This window comes from Trachypithecus francoisi, unplaced genomic scaffold, assembly GCF_009764315.1.
Source record: "Trachypithecus francoisi isolate TF-2019V2 unplaced genomic scaffold, Tfra_2.0 Contig01440, whole genome shotgun sequence".
NCBI lineage: Eukaryota > Metazoa > Chordata > Mammalia > Primates > Cercopithecidae > Trachypithecus > Trachypithecus francoisi.
Window position 1 is genome coordinate 29,717,479 of NW_022681431.1, and position 22,150 is coordinate 29,739,628.

The following is a 22,150-nucleotide window of genomic DNA, read 5'->3' on the forward strand; positions in this document are numbered from 1 at the left end:
TGGCTTGAGCCCGGGAGGCGGAGGTTGCAGTGAGCTGTGATGGTGCCACTGCACTCCAGCCTGGGCATCAGAGCAAGACCCTGTCTCAAGAAAGATAAAAAGGAATGTACTGGAGATTCTGAAGGCACTGACCATAGTGACCACAGCTGAAACCCCGCAAAGACGGAGGAACCCAAAGAGCCACGGGAGCTGTGGGTGGAGACGACCCAAGAGGCTGCTGCGGCCAGCTCTCAACAGCACACTTCTGGGTGGGATCCCCCGGGGCGGACACCGCCGCTCCCCTTGGCCACGGTGCGGGGCGCCCCCTTCCTACGCTCGTGAGTAGTGCAACCCGGACCGCAGACCCAAGCCGCCGACCCAGGTGGGCGGGGCCCACCCGGACCAGCCTTCAGCCGCTTAGTGTCCAAGGGTTGCTGGGACTGCGAGCAGCCGCGAAGCCAGTCCTCACCCCTCGGGTGGGCGGGCCCAAGAAGACCGCCCCGCTCTTCCCCCACCCCCCGCGCCTTGATTAGTCAGCCTCGCCCGTGCGCGATGACGTCGTGCCTAGGCGGAAAGTTGCCGAGAGTAGCGCGGGAGCTGAGAAGTTGGAGGCTCGGGTTCATCCGGGGAAGTCCTTAAGCAGTTTGTTCCGCTGTCTTCCTGCTTCCAGGTTCCCCGACTGCGTCCCCACGAACTCCCCGTCCTTACCACCTGCTGCTGTGGAGTGCCTCGCTGTCTCCCAGGTCCCCGAGTGAGAGTCGAGTGGGACCTCTGTGGCTAGGGAAGGCCTGTGTGGGTGGCACTGAGAGGTAGAAGGGGAGGGGAATGTTCGCAGTTTCCCTGCGACCCCAGGGACTTTCCTCGTCCCCGCCATCCACCTCCTTAGGCCTTTAGAGTCGCCGACTAGTCTAATGTCGCCGGGCCTGGTGGCTCTGGGAAATTAGCATTGATTAATCCTCCTAACAATTTTTATTTTTATAGAGACAGACTCTCCCTGTGTTGCCCAGGCTGGTCTCGAACTCCTGGGCTCAAGGTATCTTCCTGCCTGGGCTTCCCAAAGTGTTGAGATTACAGGCGTGAGCCCGGCCAGCTCCCAACGATGTTAAGTGCCTGCTAGGAGTCAAGCACTGTGCTGAGCGCAGGGGCTCCCCAAGTCATTGCGTCCCGAGTGCTTAGTGCCAGGCATTGAGCAGAGGCGCGATTCGTATTTGAACTAAAACGAACCCCGTCCCTGAGGAACAGGACCTCTGCTGGGAAGTCAAAGAAATGAATAGTGATCGTATGATGTGATAGGTGCTCAGTTCCTGGTGGGCAGTAATAAAGGGGAGGGTTGTTTGAGAAATGGATACCTGACCTAAGCCTTGGAGGAAGAGGCAGACACTGGAAAACTAGAGTCCCTACGTTCTCTCACCACTTGCTAATGGGCCTCTACAACCGCAGGAAACCGCAATAAACCTTTCTCTTCTCCAGACAGAAGTCTATTCTTGCAAATAAATAGAAAATGCGTTGCAGAGTATTGGTTCTTTCCTTCTCATTAGGTTCCTGGTTTCAGAGAAGATGACCGAAGAACTGGATTTCCTGGGACAGGACTCTGATGGGGGTAGTGAGGAAGTGGTCCTAACTCCTGCAGAGCTCATTGAAAGGTTGGAGCAGGTAAGCATCCCAGATCGAATCCCTTTGCTCCTGTCAGCCTTTTTATTTAGTTCATCTGTGAATATCAGGGATCACAAAATGAGGAAATGGAATTCAGGGCTTATTTCAGGAGAACAGGGACTGAATCTTACCATCTACATGGAAACGGGAAGCAGGAAGGACATCCTCTGTTAGAGATCTCATCATATCAAACACAGCATTCCCAAGTGGGGTCAGTAAGAGACAGCTTTGGGCACATTCAGTGAACAGTTCACAGAGCAAGATCCACGTGATATTTTCAGGGACTGTAGAGGTGTGGTGGGACTGCTAACTTCTTTACCTTAGTCCCTTGAACATCTGCTGTTTCCCTGGAGAATGCCTGTTTAGCAAGAAAATGCTGAAATGCCCGTAAGGGAAAACTGGTCATATTCTTCCTTTTTCTCACGTGTTTTTTTCTTGAGTCCTCTGCTCTCCATATGTCCACTGCTTATCTAAAATCCTTTCTGAAATATTTCTCCTTTTAGTTATAATAGCTCTGACTTATTGCGTATTTCCCATGTGCCAGTAACTGTGTTCTTTACACTTATATCTCATGATGCTCTGGTAACAGTTCAGACTATCTGGATTTAAATCTGTCTCTGACACTACTCTGTTATGTGATGTTAAGCAAGTTGGAGAGTTTGTCTCAAGCTGTTGCTTGACTATAAAATGGAGACAGTAGGGCCGGGCACGATGACTCAAGCCTGTAATTTCAGCACTTTGGGAGGCTGAGGTGAATGGATCACCTGAGGTCCAGGAGTTTGAGACCAGCCTAACCAACATGATAAAACCCCGTCTCTACTAAAAAACAAAAATTAGCCGGGCGTGGTGGCGCATGCCTGTAATCGCAGCTACTTGGGAGGCTGAGGACGGAGAATCACCTGAACCCGGGAGGCAGAGGTTGCAGTGAGCAAAGATCCCACCATTGCACTGCAGCCTGGGCAACAAGAGTGAAACTCTATCTCAAAAAAATAATAAAATTGAGATGATAATAGTGTCTCCTTCCTGGAGTTTTGGGTTGATTAAATGTGGAATTATAATTGTGTAAAGTACTCAGCATGCTGTCTGACACGTGGCAAGCACTCACTAGACGTGAGCTGTTCATAGTAATTATCCTTACCCTCTTGCTCTAACTGCCCCTTTCCAGAGCTCTCTCATGTTTGCGACTTTAGTATTCTTCATTTTTCCCTGCCATACATGATATCATGAATGACAAAACCGAACTAAAATAATTTTTAAATTATACCTTAAATGATGATCCTTACTATTTAGCAGTGATTCTTAATCTGTTTTTATATCACAGACCTTTTTGAGAAACTGGTAAAAACTCTGGTCTTTCATCCCAGAATAATGCACACATGCACCCATGCAGAATTTTGCATATGACTTCCAGGGGATCACAGATCCCCTGAAATCCACCCACAGGCCTAGTCTGTGGAACAGCCTAAGAGTTCCTTGTTCATTAGGAAAGGGTTCATTAAACAAAAATCAAAAGGCACAAAGCATAAAGGAAAAAAGGGATACATTCCTGGAGTGCAGTGGCATGATCTTGGTTCAGTGCAACCTCTGCCTCCCAGGTTCAAGTGATTCTCCTGCCTTAGCCTCCTGAGTAGATGGGACTATAGGCGTGCACCACCACGCCCAGCTAATTTTTGTATTTTTAGTAGAGATGGGGTTTCACCATACTGGGTTTCACTATGTTGGCCAGGCTGGTCTCGAACTCCTGACATTGTGATCTGCCTGCCTTAGCCTCCCAAAGTGCTGGGATTACAAGTGTGAATCACTGTGCCCTGCCTGTTTGTACTTCTGAATTAGAGTGAAAAGACAGGCCACCAGGCTGGGAGAAGATACTTGCAAAATGTTAATATGTAGCTGACACAAGATGATTATCCACAGTACATAAACAACTCTTTCAGACTGCCCAATACAGACTGATACCTGGTAGAAGAAGAAAACAAGATGGCCAATAAGCATATGAAAAAGATGTTCAACCTTTTTAGTGATCAGGAAAATGAAAATTAAAATCATGAGATATCATTTCGTATCTATCAGATTGGAAGAACTGAAAAACGTGAGCAATATAAAGTATGGCAAGAATGTAGAGCAGCTGAGCACAGTGGCTTATGCCTGTAGTTCTAGCAACTCGGGAGGCCAAAGTTGGAGGTTCGTTTGAGCCCAGGAGTTTGAGACCAACCTGAGGATCATAGCAAGATGTTATCCCAAAAAGAAAAAAATTAAGAATATAGGGTAGGCCAGGTGCGGTGGCTCACACCTGTAATCCCAGCACCTTGGGAGGCCGAGGCAAGCAGATCACCTGAAGTCAGGAGTTCAAGACTATCCCGGCCAACATGGCGAAACCCCATCTCTACTAAAGATACAAAAATTAGCCAGGCGTGTTGTCACGCCTGTAATCCCAGCTACTCAGGAGGTTGAGGCAGGAGAATCTCTTGAACCCAGGAGGTGGAGATTGCAGTGAGCCGAGATCACACCACTGCACTGCAGCCTGGGCAATAGAGCAAGACTCCGTCTCAAAAAAAAAAAAAAAAATGTAGAGCAATTTGCACATTTATATACTGCCATGGGATGTAAATAGGTATAATCACTTTGGAAAATAATTTGTTAATTGTCTAGTAAAGATGAAGGTGCACATACCTGTGGTCCAGTAATTCCACCCCCAGGTACATACCTAGTGAAAACTTCCGCATATACTGTAGGAGACATCTACCGTATTTTCACACATTGCTTGCAATAGTTAAAAATGAAAATAACCTAGATAGCCATAAATAAATAGCATTGAGAAAATATACCATGTACAGTGGAAATAAAACAGCAGTGCAAATGAGTAAAATAACTCCTGAAACAGCGTGAATAACAGGAACATAATGTAGAACAATAACAGCCATAAAATATGAGCTGCCAAAGAAACTTTATGTAAAGTTCAAACTTGCAAAATTATTGTTCAAGGCAGAGCCACCACCCTTGGGTGATGTGGCACACTGCTGTGCCACAGATGCCTCAGTGTGGACCCCTGCACCTTCCAGGACAGCCGGAGCCCCAGGCTGGTTGCTTTTTCAAGTGAGCATCATTGGAGTCCTTGAAAGGCAGCTAGAGGATGGGCGGCAGGGGGTCTGACAGCACCGCTGTGGCTTGCCGGTGGTTGAGCTAGAGTAACATCTCATGCCTGATGCTCCAGTGCAATGCCCTGAGTGCAGCCAAGGAAGTGACCCACCACCTGCATGGCTGCCACAGCCAGATCCTGTCTCTTATGCTGTGTGACACAGCCAAAGGGACAGCCTGACAGGGCCACTGATGAGAACAGCTTCGGGAGCATATATAGGATACCCTTTAATGCCTGTAAAAAGTGATTTAAAAGTTATTACCTGTAGTGCAGATTTGCTCATTTTAGTGATTGTTTTAATTTGCTATGGCCGCAGAGCAAAGTCCCAAAGACTGGGTAGCTTAAATAGAAATTTAGTTTCTTAATTCTAGAGGCTCAGGTCAAAGTGCCAGCATAGTTGGCTTCTTCCCAGGCCTCTGCCTTAGGCTTGTAGGTGACCGTATTCTCCCTTTGTCTTTGCGTGGTCTTCCCTCTCGTGTGTGTCTGTGTTAAAATTACCTCTTATCAGGACAGCAGTCTTACTGGATTATGGCAACTTAAGCACTTCTTTAAAGGCCCCCATCTCCAAATACAGTCATGGTCTGAGGTCCTGGAAGTTAGGTAGATTTTTGAGGGGGGACACGCTTCAGCCTGTAGCAATAATGAACTGATTGGTATTTAGAATTTTTATCAGGGACTAGGCACGGTGGTTCAAGCCTGTAAGTAATCCCAGCACTTCTGGAGGCTGATGCAGGGGGATGTCTTGAGGCCAGGAGTTCGAAGACCACCATAGGCAACATGGTAAAACCCCATCTTTATTTAAAAAATTTAAAAATTAGCCAGGCTTTGTGGTATGTGCCTGTAGTCCCAGCTACTCTGGATGCTGAGGCAGGAGGATCACTTAAGCCTGGGAAGTCAAGGATGCAGTGAGCCATTATCATGCCACTGTGTGACCAGAAACCAGATGTAGCCATTTCAAGTGTAAAACCTGATTTAAAAAAAAAAAAAAAAAGATTGGATTTTGATACAAGTTTCTCAGTAAAAATTTTTGAAAGCTTTATGTGAAAGTTTTATACTAATATACACTTCCACCTAATGTTTTATACTTTATTATCATAATTTCATAATATAAGTGAAGTGGTCCCCAATGGTACCCCAGTATACCAGACAAGCACTATCACTTTCTGTGAATATCCTGTCATGAACAGTTGAGAGGTAATTCTATAGACATATGAACAAATGTAGTGAGACCATAAAGGAAATTCAACATGAAATTCAAGCTAATAATTACCTCTGAGGAGGTGGGGACACACAGGGACTTGTCATTGTTCTCGTAGTTTGTTTGTTTGTTTGTTTGTTTGTTTGTTTTTGAGACGGAGTCTTGCTCCGTTGCCCTGGCGCGATCTCTGCTCACTGCAACCTCCGCCTCCCAGGTTCAAGCAATTCTCCTGCCTCAGCCTCCCAAGTAGCTGGGACTACAGGAGTGTCAAGCCCGGCTAATTTTTTATATTTTCAGTAGAGACAGGGTTTCACCAGGTTAGCCAGGATGTTTTGATCTCTTGACCTCATGATCCGCCCGCCTCGGCCTCCCAAAGCACTGGGATTACAGGCATGAGCCACCATGCCCAGCTTGTTCTTCTAGTTCTAAAAATTATTCAATATTTGGCTGGGCTCGGTGGTTCACGCCTGTAACTCCAGCACTTTGAGAGGCTAAGGCAGGTGGGTCACTTGAGGTCAGGAGTTCAAGACCAGCCTGGCCAACACGGTGAAACCCTGTCTCTAATAAAAACACAAAAATTAGCTGGGCATGGTGGCACATGCCTGTAATTCCAGCTACTCAGAAGGCTGAGGCAGGAGAATCGCTTGAACGCGAGACGCAGAAGTTGCAGTGAGCTGGGATCATGCCTCTGCTCCCCAGCCTGGGCAATAGAGTGAGACTGTCCCTCAAAAATAAATAAATAAAAATTATTCAATATTTAATAAAAATCAGTCAAAAAGAAATACTGCTCCTAATAAGCCCTTCAGAAAATACGATGTTTTCCCATGCATTATGCAGGGTTTTGTTTGTTTGTTTCAGTCTGCAGAACTATTGCAGATGCTCAGGCTCTGCACAAACACTTAGGACAGGGGCCATGCCCAGCATTTGGTAATGTGTCTTGACGGTGATCATGGAGAGAAGCAGACACTCAAGGACATCAGAAAAAAATAAGTTGAGCCTGGTCAGCATATAATTCTGAGCTATGTTAAAACTACATTTCCTATAATTGAAAGATAAGTGTAGCTTTCGTCAGTCACTTAGGGATATTTCAGTTCTCTAAGCCTTAGAAGTCTCTAAAATGAACCAAACAGCTGGGCCTGAGTCATAAATTAGAGCTTTAACTTCTGGCTCCAAAACTCCGTAATAGATGAGCGCCTGTTTCTTTTATGATCCTGTATACTTTGGGGCCATTAGTGAATTACTCAATCTGTATTTTTTCAATCAGATGAGGATAACTATATCCATTTTCTCTGCGATATGATGATGATGAATTAAAAATATTTGTGAAGTGCTCTGAGCTTCAGGAATGAAGAGCTGTGTGGATTGGTGGGTTGTTGCTTTCTCTCTAAATAGACATGGGGTGGTGCTCCCTGGGAGGAAGGAGCTGGTGGAGTAACAGTGTGCCCGGGCTGCCTGGCAAAGCCACTGTTTGAACACCAGGTGGTGTCACTCTCAGCACCAGGCGTCATACTAACTGAAGTAAGCAAGGGTTTGTGTGAGTGTCAGTTGAATAGAAGGTTATGAACATATCCTCCCAACTAAAACAAGACATGAGAAAGCAATTGCTAAACTTAGTTTGTCTTCAAAACAGTTTCAGTGTTTCCAGTTGGTGGGCAGACAGTTTTCTCGCCTGCACCGTCCCTGGTTTTTGTGGGACTTGGGCTGACTCACAGAGTTGTTTTGCTCTGTGGTGGATGATGCTTGCTTTTTCTGGCATTTGTCTTTTAGGCCTGGATGAATGAAAAGTTTGCCCCTGAGCTGCTGGAGAGCAAGCCTGAGATTGTAGAATGTGTCATGGAACAGCTGGAGCACATGGTAAGAGTTGCTTGTCTTGGGCTGACAAAGGAGGAGGAAGGTAAAAGCATTTGGTCAGCACACTGAGAGCTTGCAGTCTGATAGCAAATCTGTTTTGTTTGGCTCAACCCACAGTCCAGTTCTTTAAAAAAAACATTGAATTAGTTATCTATGTTTATCAAGCTTGAGAGTTCTTGTAAATATCTGGATATTGGCTTCCCATGAAAAGTCTAAAATTCTGCATTTCTGCATGAGAACAGTTGACCAGAGCAGTCCCATGAGAGTTGCCCATCCATGTACTCCCTGCTCCCCACAGTCCCTGACTACCCACCCCTCTCTTGTAGCCTCCTAACCTGGCCCCTGCAGACATTTGAGTTTGTGGTCCCTGGCCTAGATGATCTAAGTCTAAATCGTTGTCAACTTCAGAGAAGCTGTAAAATGTGGGTATTTCACAGTTTCTCAGCTGGTGTTTTAATACTGCTTCTTAGACCCGATGGAAGTTTCTTCTGTGTGCTGTATTATCTCCCTTACAATCGGACTGGAGTTCTTCTGGAACCCTCTGGCTGAACATATTCTATTCAAATGTCTTTTTCTAAAAGTCAATGACTATTGTTTGCATTTTTTTTTTTTTTTTTTTTTTTTTGAGGCGGAGTCTCGCTCTGTCGCCCAGACTGGAGTGCAGTGGCCAGATCTCAGCTCACTGCAAGCTCCGCCTCCCGGTTTACGCCATTCTCCTGCCTCAGCCTCCCGAGTAGCTGGACTACAGGCGCCCGCCACCTCGCCCGGCTAGTTTTTGTATTTTTAGTAGAGACGGGGTTTCACCGTGTTAGCCAGGATGGTCTTGATCTCCTGACCTCGTGATCCGCCCATCTCGGCCTCCCAAAGTGCTGGGATTACAGGCTTGAGCCACCGCGCCCGGCCTATTGTTTGCATTTTATACAATGATAAAATAAAGTGAAAAACTCACATGATATTTTTGTTTTCATTGGACTGAAACATAGTCTGGGTCCTCAGCGTTGTCAATGATGGTAGTTGAACATCATGTTTTTTATAAACCTTAGTTTCTCATTTAATAGGAAGAAAATCTCAGGAGAGCCAAAAGGGAGGACCTGAAGGTCAGCATCCACCAAATGGAGATGGAGAGGATCCGCTACGTCCTCAGCAGCTACTTGCGGTGTCGCCTCATGAAGGTTTGACATGGAGATACCTGGAGGGATTGAGACAGCGCAGTCTGTAAAGCAGACTGAATGTCCTGGGGAGAACTTGGACTGGGGCCCAGGAGGGTGCAGGACCTGAAGACGCTGCTGAGAGCCCAATATCAGTGTAGCTAAAGTGTAAGGAGAGCAAGAGATTGCTCCGCAGAAGCAGAGAGGCATGTGTTGCCCACTGCGGGGACACCGCACACATTTTTAGACTGTTCACCCGCTGAGTGAATGGTGCCCCCTTGCATTACAGCATGGTGGTGCTGAAGGGAGAGTCGTTGGCATTGGTGAATAGGGAATGCTGACTAGGGGAGAACTTGTTTCCAAAATTATTTTGCCTGTCAGATGGCCAACATCAATGTCAAATGAACCAGGATGACTTACATTTGCCTGCAGCTTTGTGGCTATCTAACTCACAAAAATGAAATTGCAGGCTAGGTATGGTGGCTCACGCCTGTAATCCCAGCACTGGGAGGCTGAGGAGGGTGGATCACCTGAGGTCAGGAGAGTTTGAGACCAACCTGACCAACAAGGTGAAACCCCATCTCTACTAAAAATAAAAAAATTAGCTGGGCATAGGGGCGGGCGCCTGTAGTCCCAGCTACTCAGGAGGCTGAGACAGGAGAATTGCTTGAACCCAGCAGGTGGAGGTTGCAGTAAGCCAAGATCGTGCCACTGCACTCCAGCCTGGGCGACAGAGCGAGACTCCGCCTCAAAAAAAAAAAGAAAGGAAGAGAAATTGCAAAACATTCCTATTTTATAACCCTGAGAAATTCCTACTTCCTTGACATTTCTTTTCATTTGGTTCTATGTGTCTCTTTAGTTATTACAAATAAAATAAATTATCTCTTCTACACGAGAATGCTTCAGCTATCTGAAGACTGCCCACAGTCTCCTCGAAGTCTTCTTTCAGGCACACATTTTAGCCATTCAAACCATTTACTCTCCTGGTCTCTAAAAGGGTTCTTGTTTGTCTTTATCCTTCTTAAGTTACACTATCTAAAACTAAACACAGTATCCCAGTTGTAGTTTGACCAAGTTTGTGAAAAACAGCATGATCATTTCTCTTATTCTGGTTATTAAGCTGGTAGTAATGCCAACCACATCACATTAGCATATTTATCACATTAGCATATTGACAGGTACGCTGCCTGAGCTCATTCTTCACTCACATGGATGCTAACCCCTTTTATTATGATAATTATCCCATCCAGTCATTGTCCTCTACTTACATGGCTTAGATTTTGGCTCCTTAAGTGTAGGGCTTGATACTTATTCCTCTTAAACTTTATCTTATTAAACTGGGCCATTTCCCTTGTCTCTGGATCCTGATCTTGTCACCTAATGTATTAGCTGTCTCTTAATACTTTATGTCATCAGCCCTCTTGTTTTTTTATTTGCTGGGTTGTGTGTGGGTTTTTTTGTTTTGTTTTGTTTTTTGACGGAGTCTCGCTCTGTTGCTCAGGCTGGAGTGCAGTGGCATGATCTCAGCTCACTGCAACCTTCCCCTCCTGGGTTCAAGTGATTCTGTTGCCTCAGTCTTCCAAGTAGCTGGGATTACATGCCCCTGCCACCATGCCCGGCTGATTTTTAGAAGAGACAGTGTTTCACCATGTTGGCCAGGCTGATCTCGAACTCCTGAGCTCAGGTGATCCACACCCACCTCAGCCTCCCAAAATGCTGGGATTACAGGCATGAGCTACTGTGCCCGGCCCACATAAGGTTTTTGATGACCAAAAGCTGGTGATGACCAGCCAGGGGGCAGTGGCTCGTGCCTGTAATCCCAGCACTTTGGGAGGCCAAGGCAGGTGGATCACCTGAGGTTAGGAGTTCAAGACCAACCTGGACAACATGGTGAAACCCCATCTCTAAAAATGCAAAAATCAGCTGGGTGTGGTGGTGGGTGCCTGTAATCCCAGCTACTCAAGAGGCTGAGGCAGGAGAATCACTTGAACCCGAGAGGTGGAGGTTGCAGTGAGCCAAGATCGCACCACTGCACTCCAGCCTAGGCAACACAATGAGATTCCATCTCAAAAAGAAAAAAAATAAAACTTATGTGAATATTAATTGGACTGTGTTAAGCATCTCTCACCAAAGACTTTCCTACAGTTTGACATCTACCCATTGAGTCAGCATTCTTTGTTCAGCCACTTAGGAGTCTCCCAATCCAAGCTGTCCCCCAGCCTCACGTCCACAGCTTGCCTGCAAGGGTGTCTCAGAGATGTCCCGTGTCTTATGGTGTGCCTCTCTACCCACACTGTCCCACCTCCAGACCACACGTCATTCCTCGGGAGAGTTGTGTAAACCCTCTTTATGTTAACCACATCCTTGTCTCTGACTTTTACTGATGTTTTCATGAAGATTTTGCTTTATCTTCACAGATAGAGAAGTTTTTCCCTCATGTCCTTGAGAAGGAGAAAACCCGGCCCGAGGGGGAGCCTTCCAGCCTCTCCCCGGAAGAGTTGGCCTTTGCCAGAGAGTGAGTGAGCTGTCGGCATGGGGCACCTGGTGGATTCAGCATGAGGCCTGTCCTCGAGGGCTGTGCGCTGCTGACTGCTAACCTTGGACGTCCATCAGCTGTGCACACCACAGCAGTTTGAATCCATGTCTTTCAGGTTCATGGTGAACACAGAGACCTATCTGAAAAAAGTCGCCTTGAAGCACATGCCCCCTAATTTACAGAAGGTGGACCTCTTTCGGGCAGGTAAACAGGACATTCTCCCTGCAGGTGGCCCACCCATCCTCAGGTGTCCCAGGGTAGGATCCTCTCTTTACTGTTTTTACCCAAATATGGGAAAATAAGTATGTAGATAAACAGAAAGGAGAGGAAGAGTTCTGGCTAAAAACCAAAAAAATAACAGAAAGCAGATCCAATGGTAGTCATTTGAGCATTGCTTCCGTGTTCCCGGGGGGTGGGCTGAGCCCCATGACTGCACTGGTGCTTGTAGACTCGGGCATGGAGCTGCGTTCGCCTTCAGTAGCTAGCCATCTGCTGAGCCTCTGCAAGGTGCTGGCAGCCCCGAGTACCAGTGCTGCAGAGCCCACACCAACATTGCCCCTGCTCTGAGGGACTGGCGGTCTCTTCCTCACAGGTCCCAGAATGCACAGGGCCCGCCTAGCTGGAGGGGAGGGCTGAAACAGGAGGCTAGGGAGACCTCCACTGAGTCTCTGTGGCCTCAGAAGAGGGAGCAGGTTGGAGGGTATGGAAAGACGAGGGAGGGAAGCCGGGGAAGGGCAGCTTGGCCAGAGCCCCTCCTCGGGCCTCTTTGCACTGGCCCCTGAGGGCTGCTGAGCAAGGAAAGGGAGGTATAGGCAGAGCCCTTAACCGTGGATGAACCCACCGGGGGCCCCTGGCTTACAGGATAAAGCCCATGTTCCTCAGTGTTGCACAGTGCGCCAGATCCAAGCAAGACTGCCTCAGGCAAAATTGCCACACCAAATCAAATGCCCTCCAGGGGTCTGGAGCCCGCCTTGTCTACAAGCTGAGCTTAGTGTTCCAAGGCCACGAGCTCCAGTGCACCCGAGCCCTGGAAATTCATCTCTGCCCAGCCTGTGCTGGGGCTGGGGGCCACACGGCCACCCCTGTGGTGGTGGAACAAGGTCTTAGTCCCTTTGGGCTGCTCACAGTTCTGGAGGCCGGGAAGTCCAGGATCCAGGCCCCCACAGATTCAGTGTCTGCCATGGGCCTGTTCCTCATCGATGGCGCCTTCCATATGTCGTCACAGAGAAGGGAAGGGGCAAAGGGCAAGGGGCAAGCAGACTCTCAGGCTACTTCCATAAGATCACTAATCCCAGTCTCTATGTGTCCTAGTCCCCTCCCTTCCGCTGCCCTTTTTTTTTTTTTTTTTTTGAGATAAGGTCTTCCCTTGTTGCCCCAGCTGGAGTACGTTGACGCTGTCATAGCTCACTGCAGCCTTGAACTGCTGGGCTCAAGTGGTCCTCCCACCTCAGCCTCCCGAGTAGCTGGAACTACAGGCGTGTGCCACCATGCTTGGCTATTATTTTTAAAATTTTTTTGTGGAGACAGTGTTGCTATTGTTTTCTAGGTTGGTCTCAAACTCCTGGCCTCAATTGATCCTCCAGCCTCAGCCTCTTAAAATGCTGGGATCACAGGCATGAGCCACTGCCTGGCCTATTCTCTACTTATAAGACACCAGTTAGATTGGATTAGGGCCCACACTTTCACTTAATTGCCTCTTTAAAAGCCCTGTTTCCGAATACAATCCCACGCTGAAGTATTGGGGGTTAGGGCTTCAACATATGAATTTTGCAGGGACACAGTGTAGCCCATAACACCAACTGCAAGTCAGACCCATATCAGACTTGTGGAACCCTGAATTGGTCATTTTGCTGAGGCTGCCTGAGGAAAACAAAAGGCCCAATCCATGTCCAGCTCCCTCCCTGGTCAGCCACTCTGTCTGCATCTTAGAAGAATAGGAAAGGGCTGGGCTCCTATCTAAACCCTGAGTGTGCCATACCTCCCAGCAACTTTTCCTTTGTTGACTTTGTTGGCCAAGCATTTCCTGATCACATTATTATTTTCCTGGCAGTTCCCAAACCAGATCTAGACTCTTACGTGTTTCTGAGAGTGAGAGAACGACAAGAAAACATACTGGTAGAACCAGACACAGATGAGCAGAGGTGAGTGGCGTGCGTCTTTCACAGTGGGCGCATTCCTCCCAGTGGAGGGCCAGCCGAGCTCTACAGGCGAATATGTTTCCCTCTTTTTCAGGGACTACGTGATTGACCTGGAGAAGGGCTCACAGCACTTGATCCGATACAAAACCATTGCACCTCTGGTTGCATCTGGAGCTGTCCAGCTAATTTAAAACTAGGCATAAACAGCCGGGCATGGTGGCTCACGCCTGTAATCCCAGCACTTTGGGAGGTCGAGGCAGGCGGATCATGAGGTCAGGAGTTTGAGACCAACCTGACCAACATGGTGAAACCCCATCTGAACTAAAAATACAAAAAAATTAGCCGGGTGTGGTGGTGTGCACCTGTAATCCCAACTTCTCGAGAGGCTGGAGCAGGAGGATCGCTTGAACCTGGAAGCAGGAGGTTGCAGTGAGCCGAGATCGTGCCATTGCACTCTAGCCTGGGTGACAGAGTGAGACTTTGTCTCAAAAAAGAAAAAAAAACTAGGTATAAACTCATGAGGTCAGGAGATCAAGACCATCCTGGCTAACACAGTGAAACCCCATCTCTACTAAAAATACAAAAAATTAGCCAGGCATGGTGGCAGGCCCTGTAGTCCCGGCTACTCAGGAGGCTGAGGCAGGAGAATGGTGTGAACCCGGGAGGCAGAGCTTGCAGTGAGCCAAGATCGTGCCATTGCATTCTAGCCTGGGCGACAGAGCAAGACTCTGTCTCAAAAAAAAAAAAAAAGGCATACACAGGAATGAAGACCTGGAACCCTAGAGAAAATACTAGAAACCCCTCTTATTACCTTGTGCCTGAGGACAATAATAAAGTAGTTCACTAGGCATCAGACATTCCTCAGCAGTGCTGTGGGTCACAGGCGTGGAGAGGAGCTTGAGGCAGGATTGCTTGTGTTGCCGCACGTCCTGTGTGCTGCTTTAGCCTGTGTCAGTAGATGGGGCCATTGCTCTGTTTATTCTGTATACTTGGCGGAGCAGCAGAGGCTCTCAGCACACCTTTTCCCTTTGTCGTATTTTCTGAGCTAAGGAAAGGCAGGCAGAGGTAGTTCATAAGAAGGCATCACTGCCTGTGATCGGGGCTGCATTTAGCCCTGACCTGATAATGGTATGAGAGTTCATTTAGCCTTTCTGCTGGGAAGATTGTAAATAGATTAAAGAAAACAGCTGTGGCCTTCTCCCGTCATACATCATTAGACTGTGTGAACTAACATTTTAGAACCTCTAATATTGGACTTAAAACCAATTTCTGTCATGCTTAACTGAAAATCACAACTAAACCAATAAACCATTATTAAATTTCCATTCTGTGGCAGAAGGCACCTCTGGACGGCTCCCGGCTTGTAGTCTAATGAAGTATGTGCTCCCTGCTGTTAACCCACAGCCCTCCCCAACTCTCCAGCGGCTTTGCCAAGCCAGCCTCCGGGCCATCTGGCTGTCCTTGGCCAAGGCACTGTTAACAGAGTGACGTTAACCATCCTGTATTGTGACCTCTGTGGCCGCTTTTCTGGTTTAAGTCCTTCACTTTTTCAAGAGGAATGGATGAAATTAACCGAATATGCTTGCAGAGTTTCACAGTGATGCTGGAAGGAAGGATGTATAGGCAGTGAATGAATGATCGTTCCTTGAAATGCGATAAAAAAACAACCTGCATTCCGTCTTTTCTTGCTGGATGAAGTTGGCAGATTTCCATTTGCAGGATATGAGCTGCGAGAGTAATCAGGGTAACATTGCTGTCATTTCCAAGAGAAATCAGTGGGGGAAGGCAAGGGAGGTCTTTTTTTTGTTTTTTGTTTTTTGTTTTTTGAGACAGAGTTTCCCTCTTGTTGCCCAGGCTGGAGTGGCAGTGGCATGATCTCGGTTCACTGCAACCTCCACCTCCCGGGTTCAAGAGATTCTCTTGCCCCAGCCTCCTGAGTAGCTAGTGCACATCACCACACCCGGCTAATTTTTTGTGTTTTTAGTCAAGATGGGGTTTCACCATGTTGGCCAGGCTGGTCTCGAGCTCCTGACCCCAGGTGATCCACCCACCTCAGCCTCCCAAAGTGCTGGAATTGAGTCACCACACACGGCTTGGGGAGGTTTTATTTCTTGACAAAGGTATTTGATACTCGTGCAGTCCCTTGTTTTTTCCAGTGTCTTTACCGCCTTAAGCTACTCATTAAACAAATGTGCATTGAGCACACAGTGTGCCAGGCATAGTTCAAGGCACCAGTGCCTTGAACCAGGAGTAAGACATTCAGTCCCTGCTTGGATGGAGTGAGAAGTGCCTTGCAGAGAGTTAAAGAGTTAGACTTACCGGGGACACTGGACTGGGTAGTCTAGGAGGGTCTCACTGGAGAGACAACATTTAGGCTGAGATCTGATTAACAGGAGGCAACTGCAGTGTAGAGGTCAAAAGGGAGGGTGTTCCAGGCAGAGAAGACAGCCTGTGCAAAGGCCCTGAGGCAGAAACAAGCTCTGCTTGAGGTCAGCCTGGCTACAAAGCCCAACTCAAAATAGAAAGTAGTACAGGATAAGGTCTGAGACAGGCTGGGCCCAGATCTTACAGGACCTTGTTAATAAGGATCCCATTTGGTCTTCCGTAGTCCTGAGAAGCAGGCAGGGCTGTGGGAAACAGCAGGTATTTAGTGGTAAGCCTGAGATCAGAACCCAAGTCTCCATTTCCTAGTCACATTCTCCCTGTAGTGCTAAGCCCAGAGACCTGAGCTGTTACCTAGAACAGTGCTTCCTAAGCCTTAATGTGCTTACCCGTCCCCTGGAGCTCGCCTTAAGATGTAGGTTCTGCCGGAAGCCCACGTTCGTTTAGTATGTCATGGTTAATTCAGAGTAAAATCAAGAGTTAGTACCTGATTTATACCTGTTATATAAAGAGACATCTTCACTGTATGATCATTTTGTCATTTTTCAAAAGCACTTAATTCCTGTTCAATTGAAAATGTTTCAAGAACAAACCTATTTGGTCATATTATTGACATTACACATTTGTATATGAATAAATTTTTGCAAATTAAGAAAAAAAAAAGATGTAGGTTCTGAAACAGGGTGAGGTCCAGGATCCTGCCTTTCTAAGGAGCTCCCACGTTGTGCAGTTGCTGCTGGCCTGGGGATCACATTGCGTGATGGCCCTATGTCTTCGTGCCTCCAGCTGCTGCCCTGTACGTGTCCGACTGCACGAAGCCCTTTACATCCTCTAAAGCCACAGTAAATTGCTCCATTTCCTAAGTTACCTCTTCAAGAGAAGACTGGTTTTGATATGTCATTTTTAAATAAAGGAGAAGTTGAATTTCAAAACCAAGTGGAACAGGAAATGATGTGACTTGGTTGACGTTGATGTAAACATTTGGTTCATGGTGAGTGTTTTGCTTTCTTGTTAAAAACTCGCCGCTAAAAGCATGACAGAACATTTTATCAAATGATGGCGTCATCCTTTACCATAAGTTTGCCCCTAGTAAGACAGCTCTTCCTGAGACATGCTTGCAGGTCTCTGTGTGGGATTTCCCACCGCAGTCATCATCCGTCATCTGTGATGAAGTTTGATGTGTTTACTCCATGCTCATGCTGCAGCAGCCCGCCTGGCTTTGGCATCACCCCCCTCAGAGGCATCAAACTTTCCCAGCTGCAATGTACAAGAGTTAGCCGGTAAGCTTGCAGAGTGCTTTGGTGTTTTTTTTTTTTTTTTTTGGTGTTTTTTTTGAGATGTCGCCCTGGCTGGAGTGCAGTGGTACAATCTTAGCTCACTGCAACCTCTGCCTCCTGAGTTCAAGCGATTCTCCTGCCTCAGCCTCCCAAGTAGCTGGGATTACAGGTGCACGCCACGACACCCAGTTAATTTTTGTATTTTTAGTAGAGATGGGGTTTCACCATGTTGGCCAGCCTGGTTTTGAACTCCTGACCTCAAGTGATCTGCCTGCCTCGGCCTCCCAAAGTGGTGGGATTACAGGTATGAGCCACCACGCCCAGCCGCAGAGTGCATTTTTAAGCAAACACATCATAGGTCAATTCTTCATATAGTGTCCTTTAAGTAATTTATCTTGGGAAGCCAAATATCCCATTTAGAATTCTGTAAGAACTGATTTTTCTCATGTATCTAATCAACTAGCTATGAAAGCCCTCTCGTTATATTGTCCAAAAAACCTTTGTTTTTTAAAAAAGCAAAATCACTATTCTGTACTTATTTAACAGATTTGATTTCAAATAGCTTGGCTATTTCTGAAAAATCGTATTCATTCCATGGCTAAGAAACAACTACTGGGTGTATTCAAAGAGATGTACTGGCCCAGGCTTGGTGGCTTACACCTGTAATCCCAGCAATTTTGGGAGGCCAAGGTGGGAGGATCACTTGAGCCCAGGAGTTCCAGACCAGCCTGGGCAACATAGTGAGAGACTGTCTCTACAAAGAGTAAAACAATTAACCTGGCTTGCTGATGTGCATCTGTAGTCCCAGCTATTTGAGAGGCTGAGATAGGAGGATTGCTTGAGCCCAAGAGGTTGAGGCTGCAGTGAGCTATGATTGCAACACTGCAATCCAGTCTAAGTGACAGAGCAAGACTCTGTCTCAAATATATGTATATATATATGAGATTCTTTTTTTTTTTTTGAGACAGAGTCTCACTCCATCACCCAGGCTGGAGTGCAGTGGCATGATCTCAGCTCACTGCAACCTCCGCCTCCCGGGTTCAAGCCCAGGTTCAAATGATTCTCCTGCCTCAGCCTCCTGAATAGCTGGGACTACAGGCATGTGCCACCACACCTGGCTAATTTTTGTATTTTTAGTGGAGACGGGGTTTCACCATGTTAGCCAGGCTGGTCTCAAATTCCTGGCCTGAAGTGATCCACCTGCCGTGGTTTCCCAAAGTGCTGGGATTACAGGCATGAGCCATGGCATCTGGTGAGATCCCCCTTTTAGAGTCGAGATAACCAGACTCCTTTGCTGAAGGCCACATCACTTCTAAGTAGAGGAGATGTGATCAAACCCCAGTGAGGCCAGGGCACCTGAGTACATCCTTTTCATCTTACCGTAATCTTTCTTTCCACAAAAGAAAAGAAGATCCAAAAATGTTTTCAGCAACGATAGCTTCACTGGAATGAGTTCTCATATTCCAAAAAGACTCATTTGAGGGAATAACCACTACCATTCACATTGCTTTAGAGGAGGTGGCATTTTTCTCAACATAGTTTTCTGTTTTAACCAGGTCCTATTCTACATAACACAATGCTGACAAATTCTGCCTAGCTTGTTAAGACAAGGAAAACCACTTGAAATAAAGTTCGCACACAGTTAAACCTAAGTCTTGCTTCTTGTCCAGTTCTATTAGTTTCTATGGAAATAAGAATAAAAGTAAATGACTATTTTTGCCTCTAAGGAATTTACAGTTAATCCTGAGAAAATGTCTTAAGTATAAACCTAAAAGTATGAGATTCTTTGGCTCAGAAAAAAATTTTCCTAATGGCCAGGCCTAGGGTTAAGAGGAATTTATTTTCTTGGGTTCAGAGATTTGCATATGAATGTTTTAAGCCTCTTAAGTGGCTTAAAACAACTTGGGACCCAAAGTTGTTGCCAACTCAAATGTAAATGTCTTTAAACTTCAAATTGCTGCTTCTGTTATCACTGAACCTATAATTTTCCTTAAACAGAATTCTGACCATTTCATTGCCTCTTAAAAAGCTTCAGTGGGCCAGGCACAGTGGCTCATGACTGTAATCCCAGCACCTTGGGAGGCAGAGGCGGGTGGATCACCTGAGGTCAGAAGTTCAAGACCAACCTGGCCAGCATGGTAAAACCCCAGCTCTACTAAAAATACAAAAATCAGCTGGGCATGGTGGCAGGTGACTGTAATCCCAGCTACTTGGGAGGCTGAGGCAGGAGAATCACTTGAACCCGGAGCTGGAGGTTTCAGTGAACCAAGATCTCGCCATTGCACTCCAGCCTGGGCAAAAAGAACGAAACTCCGTCTGAAAAAAAAAAGCTTCAGTGGTTACCTGTTGCCTACAGAAAAGGAAACAGTAAAGGAGATTAATATTTATCTGTGTCCCGGACAATAGGCAAATTGCTTTCCACGAATTATCTCGGTTAATCCCCATAACGACCCTATGAGATAAGCGCCAGCTTCCTGGTCAAATTATCCTTTCTCTTTCCCTAAATATTTTATAATCTCTTTTTTAATACCTACAGTTTTACTATTTTATCTTTGTTTAAATCCCACCAAATTCTTTGGGGAATTAAGGTGTACAGGTTTTCATATGAGAAACACTGGAGTGATTTGGGCACACACAGCTTTCTGGTCGGCCTGAAATCTCACTTCCAGAATAGGTAATGAAAGTAACAGTGAGAAATGGCCTCTCCCACACCCAGCTTCACGTGTTAAAGCATGTGCCATACACTCCCAGTTCTGTTTGCAGATGTGGCTGCCCTCAACCTCCAGACGAGTGATTTGGCCCTCAATCCGGGTGAGACTGTAGCAGGCCTCCTTTTTTTGTGTAGAAGATCATCAACTTTGCCATCTTCTGGCATCTGAAGCTTTCTGATCTCCAGTCAACAACGTAACATGTACCCTTTGGGTCCTCTTTAGTGAGCTCATGAGTAGGCTACTGCCCACACTCTTGTCAACAGTTTAACAACTAACACAAGAGAGAGCCTAAGGGCTGTTTTGTTAGTCCATTTCTCTTGGTTCTCCAACTTTTTTTTTTTTTTTGGAGACAGAGTCTCGCTCTGTCGCCCAGGCTAGGGTGCAGTGGCATGATCTTGGCTCATGGCAACATCTGCCTCCCAGAGTTCAGGCAATTCTCCTGACTGAGCCTCTGGAGTAAGTGGGACTACAGGCACACACCACAACGCCCAGCTAATTTTTGTATTTCTTGTAGAGATGGATGGAGTCTCACCATGATGCCCACGCTGGTCTCGAACTCCTGAGCTCAGGCAATCCACCCACCTCAGCCTCCCAAAGTGCGAGGATTATAGGGTGAGCCACCACGCCCAGCCATCCAGCTTTTACTTCTGTATGAAACTGGATCCCATAAGTCAGTATTTCTGGATAAATGTATTCGTTCTTTGCTTTTAGCAAAGAGACAGCCATGTGAATAACATTTCCATGTTTTCTGAAAATTACAACTGAAGGTATTATCAATTACATATCCATTGTTTCTATATAAGAACCCCTGTAATAAATTTTTCTCGGAATTTAGTGTAAGTAAAAGTTTGTATCTTCAAACTTTATGGTTCATTTTATCAGACAAATGAGTCCTATCTGTTCCCCTTCCCGGCCTCCCTACCAGGAACTCAGAGCCACTTTGTGTGCCCCCTGCCTCCCTCCCAGCCTCCTTGTGTCTTTCCTTAAATAGTTTCTGATCTCCTTATGATACCTACAGTTTCCATCTTATATTTTGCCTTAATTTTAAAAGCTACCCCAAATTTGGGGAAGAATTACGTAAAAGTTATATAAGTACATATTAGTAACTTGGACATATATTAGTAGCCTAAAGTTCCCACTTTTTAGAACATATATGGGAATGATGATTAATAAACCATTTGACAGCATATTTATTCCTAAGTAGGAAAATTCATAAGCAAAAGTGGTAATGAAGGCAGGAGGTATAGTGTCCTCTCACTCCAGCACTTGTTTAAAAAGAGTGGCCAGGTCAGGTAAGTGACCCAGTAAGGTGCCAGGTATAACTCCATTCACTTTAGTCAATAAACAAGTAGGCTGGCTGGGTGCGGTGCCTCACGGCTGTAATCCCTGCGTTTTGAGAGGCCGAGGCAGGTAGATACTGAGGTCAGGAGTTCAAGACCAACCTGGCCAACATGGTGAAACCCCATCTCTACTAAAAATACAAAAAAAATTAGGCGGGCATGGTGACAGGTGTCTGTAATTCCAGCTACTTGGGAAGCTGAGGCAGGAGAATTGCTTGAACCCAGAAGGTGGAGGTTGCAGGTGAGCTGAGATCATGCCACTGCACTCCAGCCTGGATGACAAGAGTGAGACTGCATCTCAAAAAAAAAAAAAAGAGATGGGGTCAGACACTGGTATGTGCTGCATATTAAGAGAAGAAAGCCCCTGTCTTAAAGCAACTTACAATCTAGTGAGGGAGACCAACAAAAACCAAATCACAGCATATTGTGCTTGAATAAAGGTAGGAATTGGCGGGCACAGTGGCACATTTCTGTAATCCCAGCACTTTGGGGAGCCAAGGTAGAAAGATCATTTGAGCATAGGAGTTCTAGACCAGCCTAGGCAACACAGCAAAACTTCATCTCTACCAAAAATACAAAAGCTAGGTGTGGTGGCATGTGCCTGTAGTCCCAGCTACTCAGGAGGCTGGGGTGGGAGAATGGTTTGAGTCCAAGAGGAGAACATTGCAGTGAGCCAAGATGGCACCATTGCACTCCAGCCTGGGCAACAGAGCTAGACCATGCCTCAAAAAAAAAAAAAAAAAAAAAAAGAAATGAACATGAGGCATTATGAAAAAACACAGGAATAACTCGAAACGCTGG

General features: G+C 46.4%; 1 protein-coding gene across 6 annotated transcripts; it reads left to right on the forward strand.

The window, feature by feature from the left end:
* Positions 1-535: 535 nt before the first annotated feature.
* Positions 536-21,432, forward strand: GINS4 (GINS complex subunit 4). 6 transcript variants are annotated; one of them, XM_033232097.1, is made up of 8 exons: positions 536-730; positions 1,518-1,632; positions 7,734-7,820; positions 8,876-8,989; positions 11,383-11,480; positions 11,617-11,705; positions 13,552-13,642; positions 20,524-21,432. In XM_033232097.1, exons 2-8 carry the CDS (start codon positions 1,537-1,539, stop codon positions 20,570-20,572), a joined length of 624 nt encoding a protein of 207 aa, XP_033087988.1. In that variant the 5' UTR covers positions 536-730; positions 1,518-1,536; the 3' UTR covers positions 20,573-21,432. The 6 variants fall into 6 exon arrangements, with proteins under 6 accessions (XP_033087988.1, XP_033087978.1, XP_033087976.1 ...); XM_033232087.1 differs by lacking the exon at positions 20,524-21,432 and adding an exon at positions 13,734-14,143 and having other exon boundaries at positions 536-771; XM_033232085.1 differs by lacking the exon at positions 20,524-21,432 and adding an exon at positions 13,734-14,143 and having other exon boundaries at positions 536-722.
* Positions 21,433-22,150: the final 718 nt, after the last annotated feature.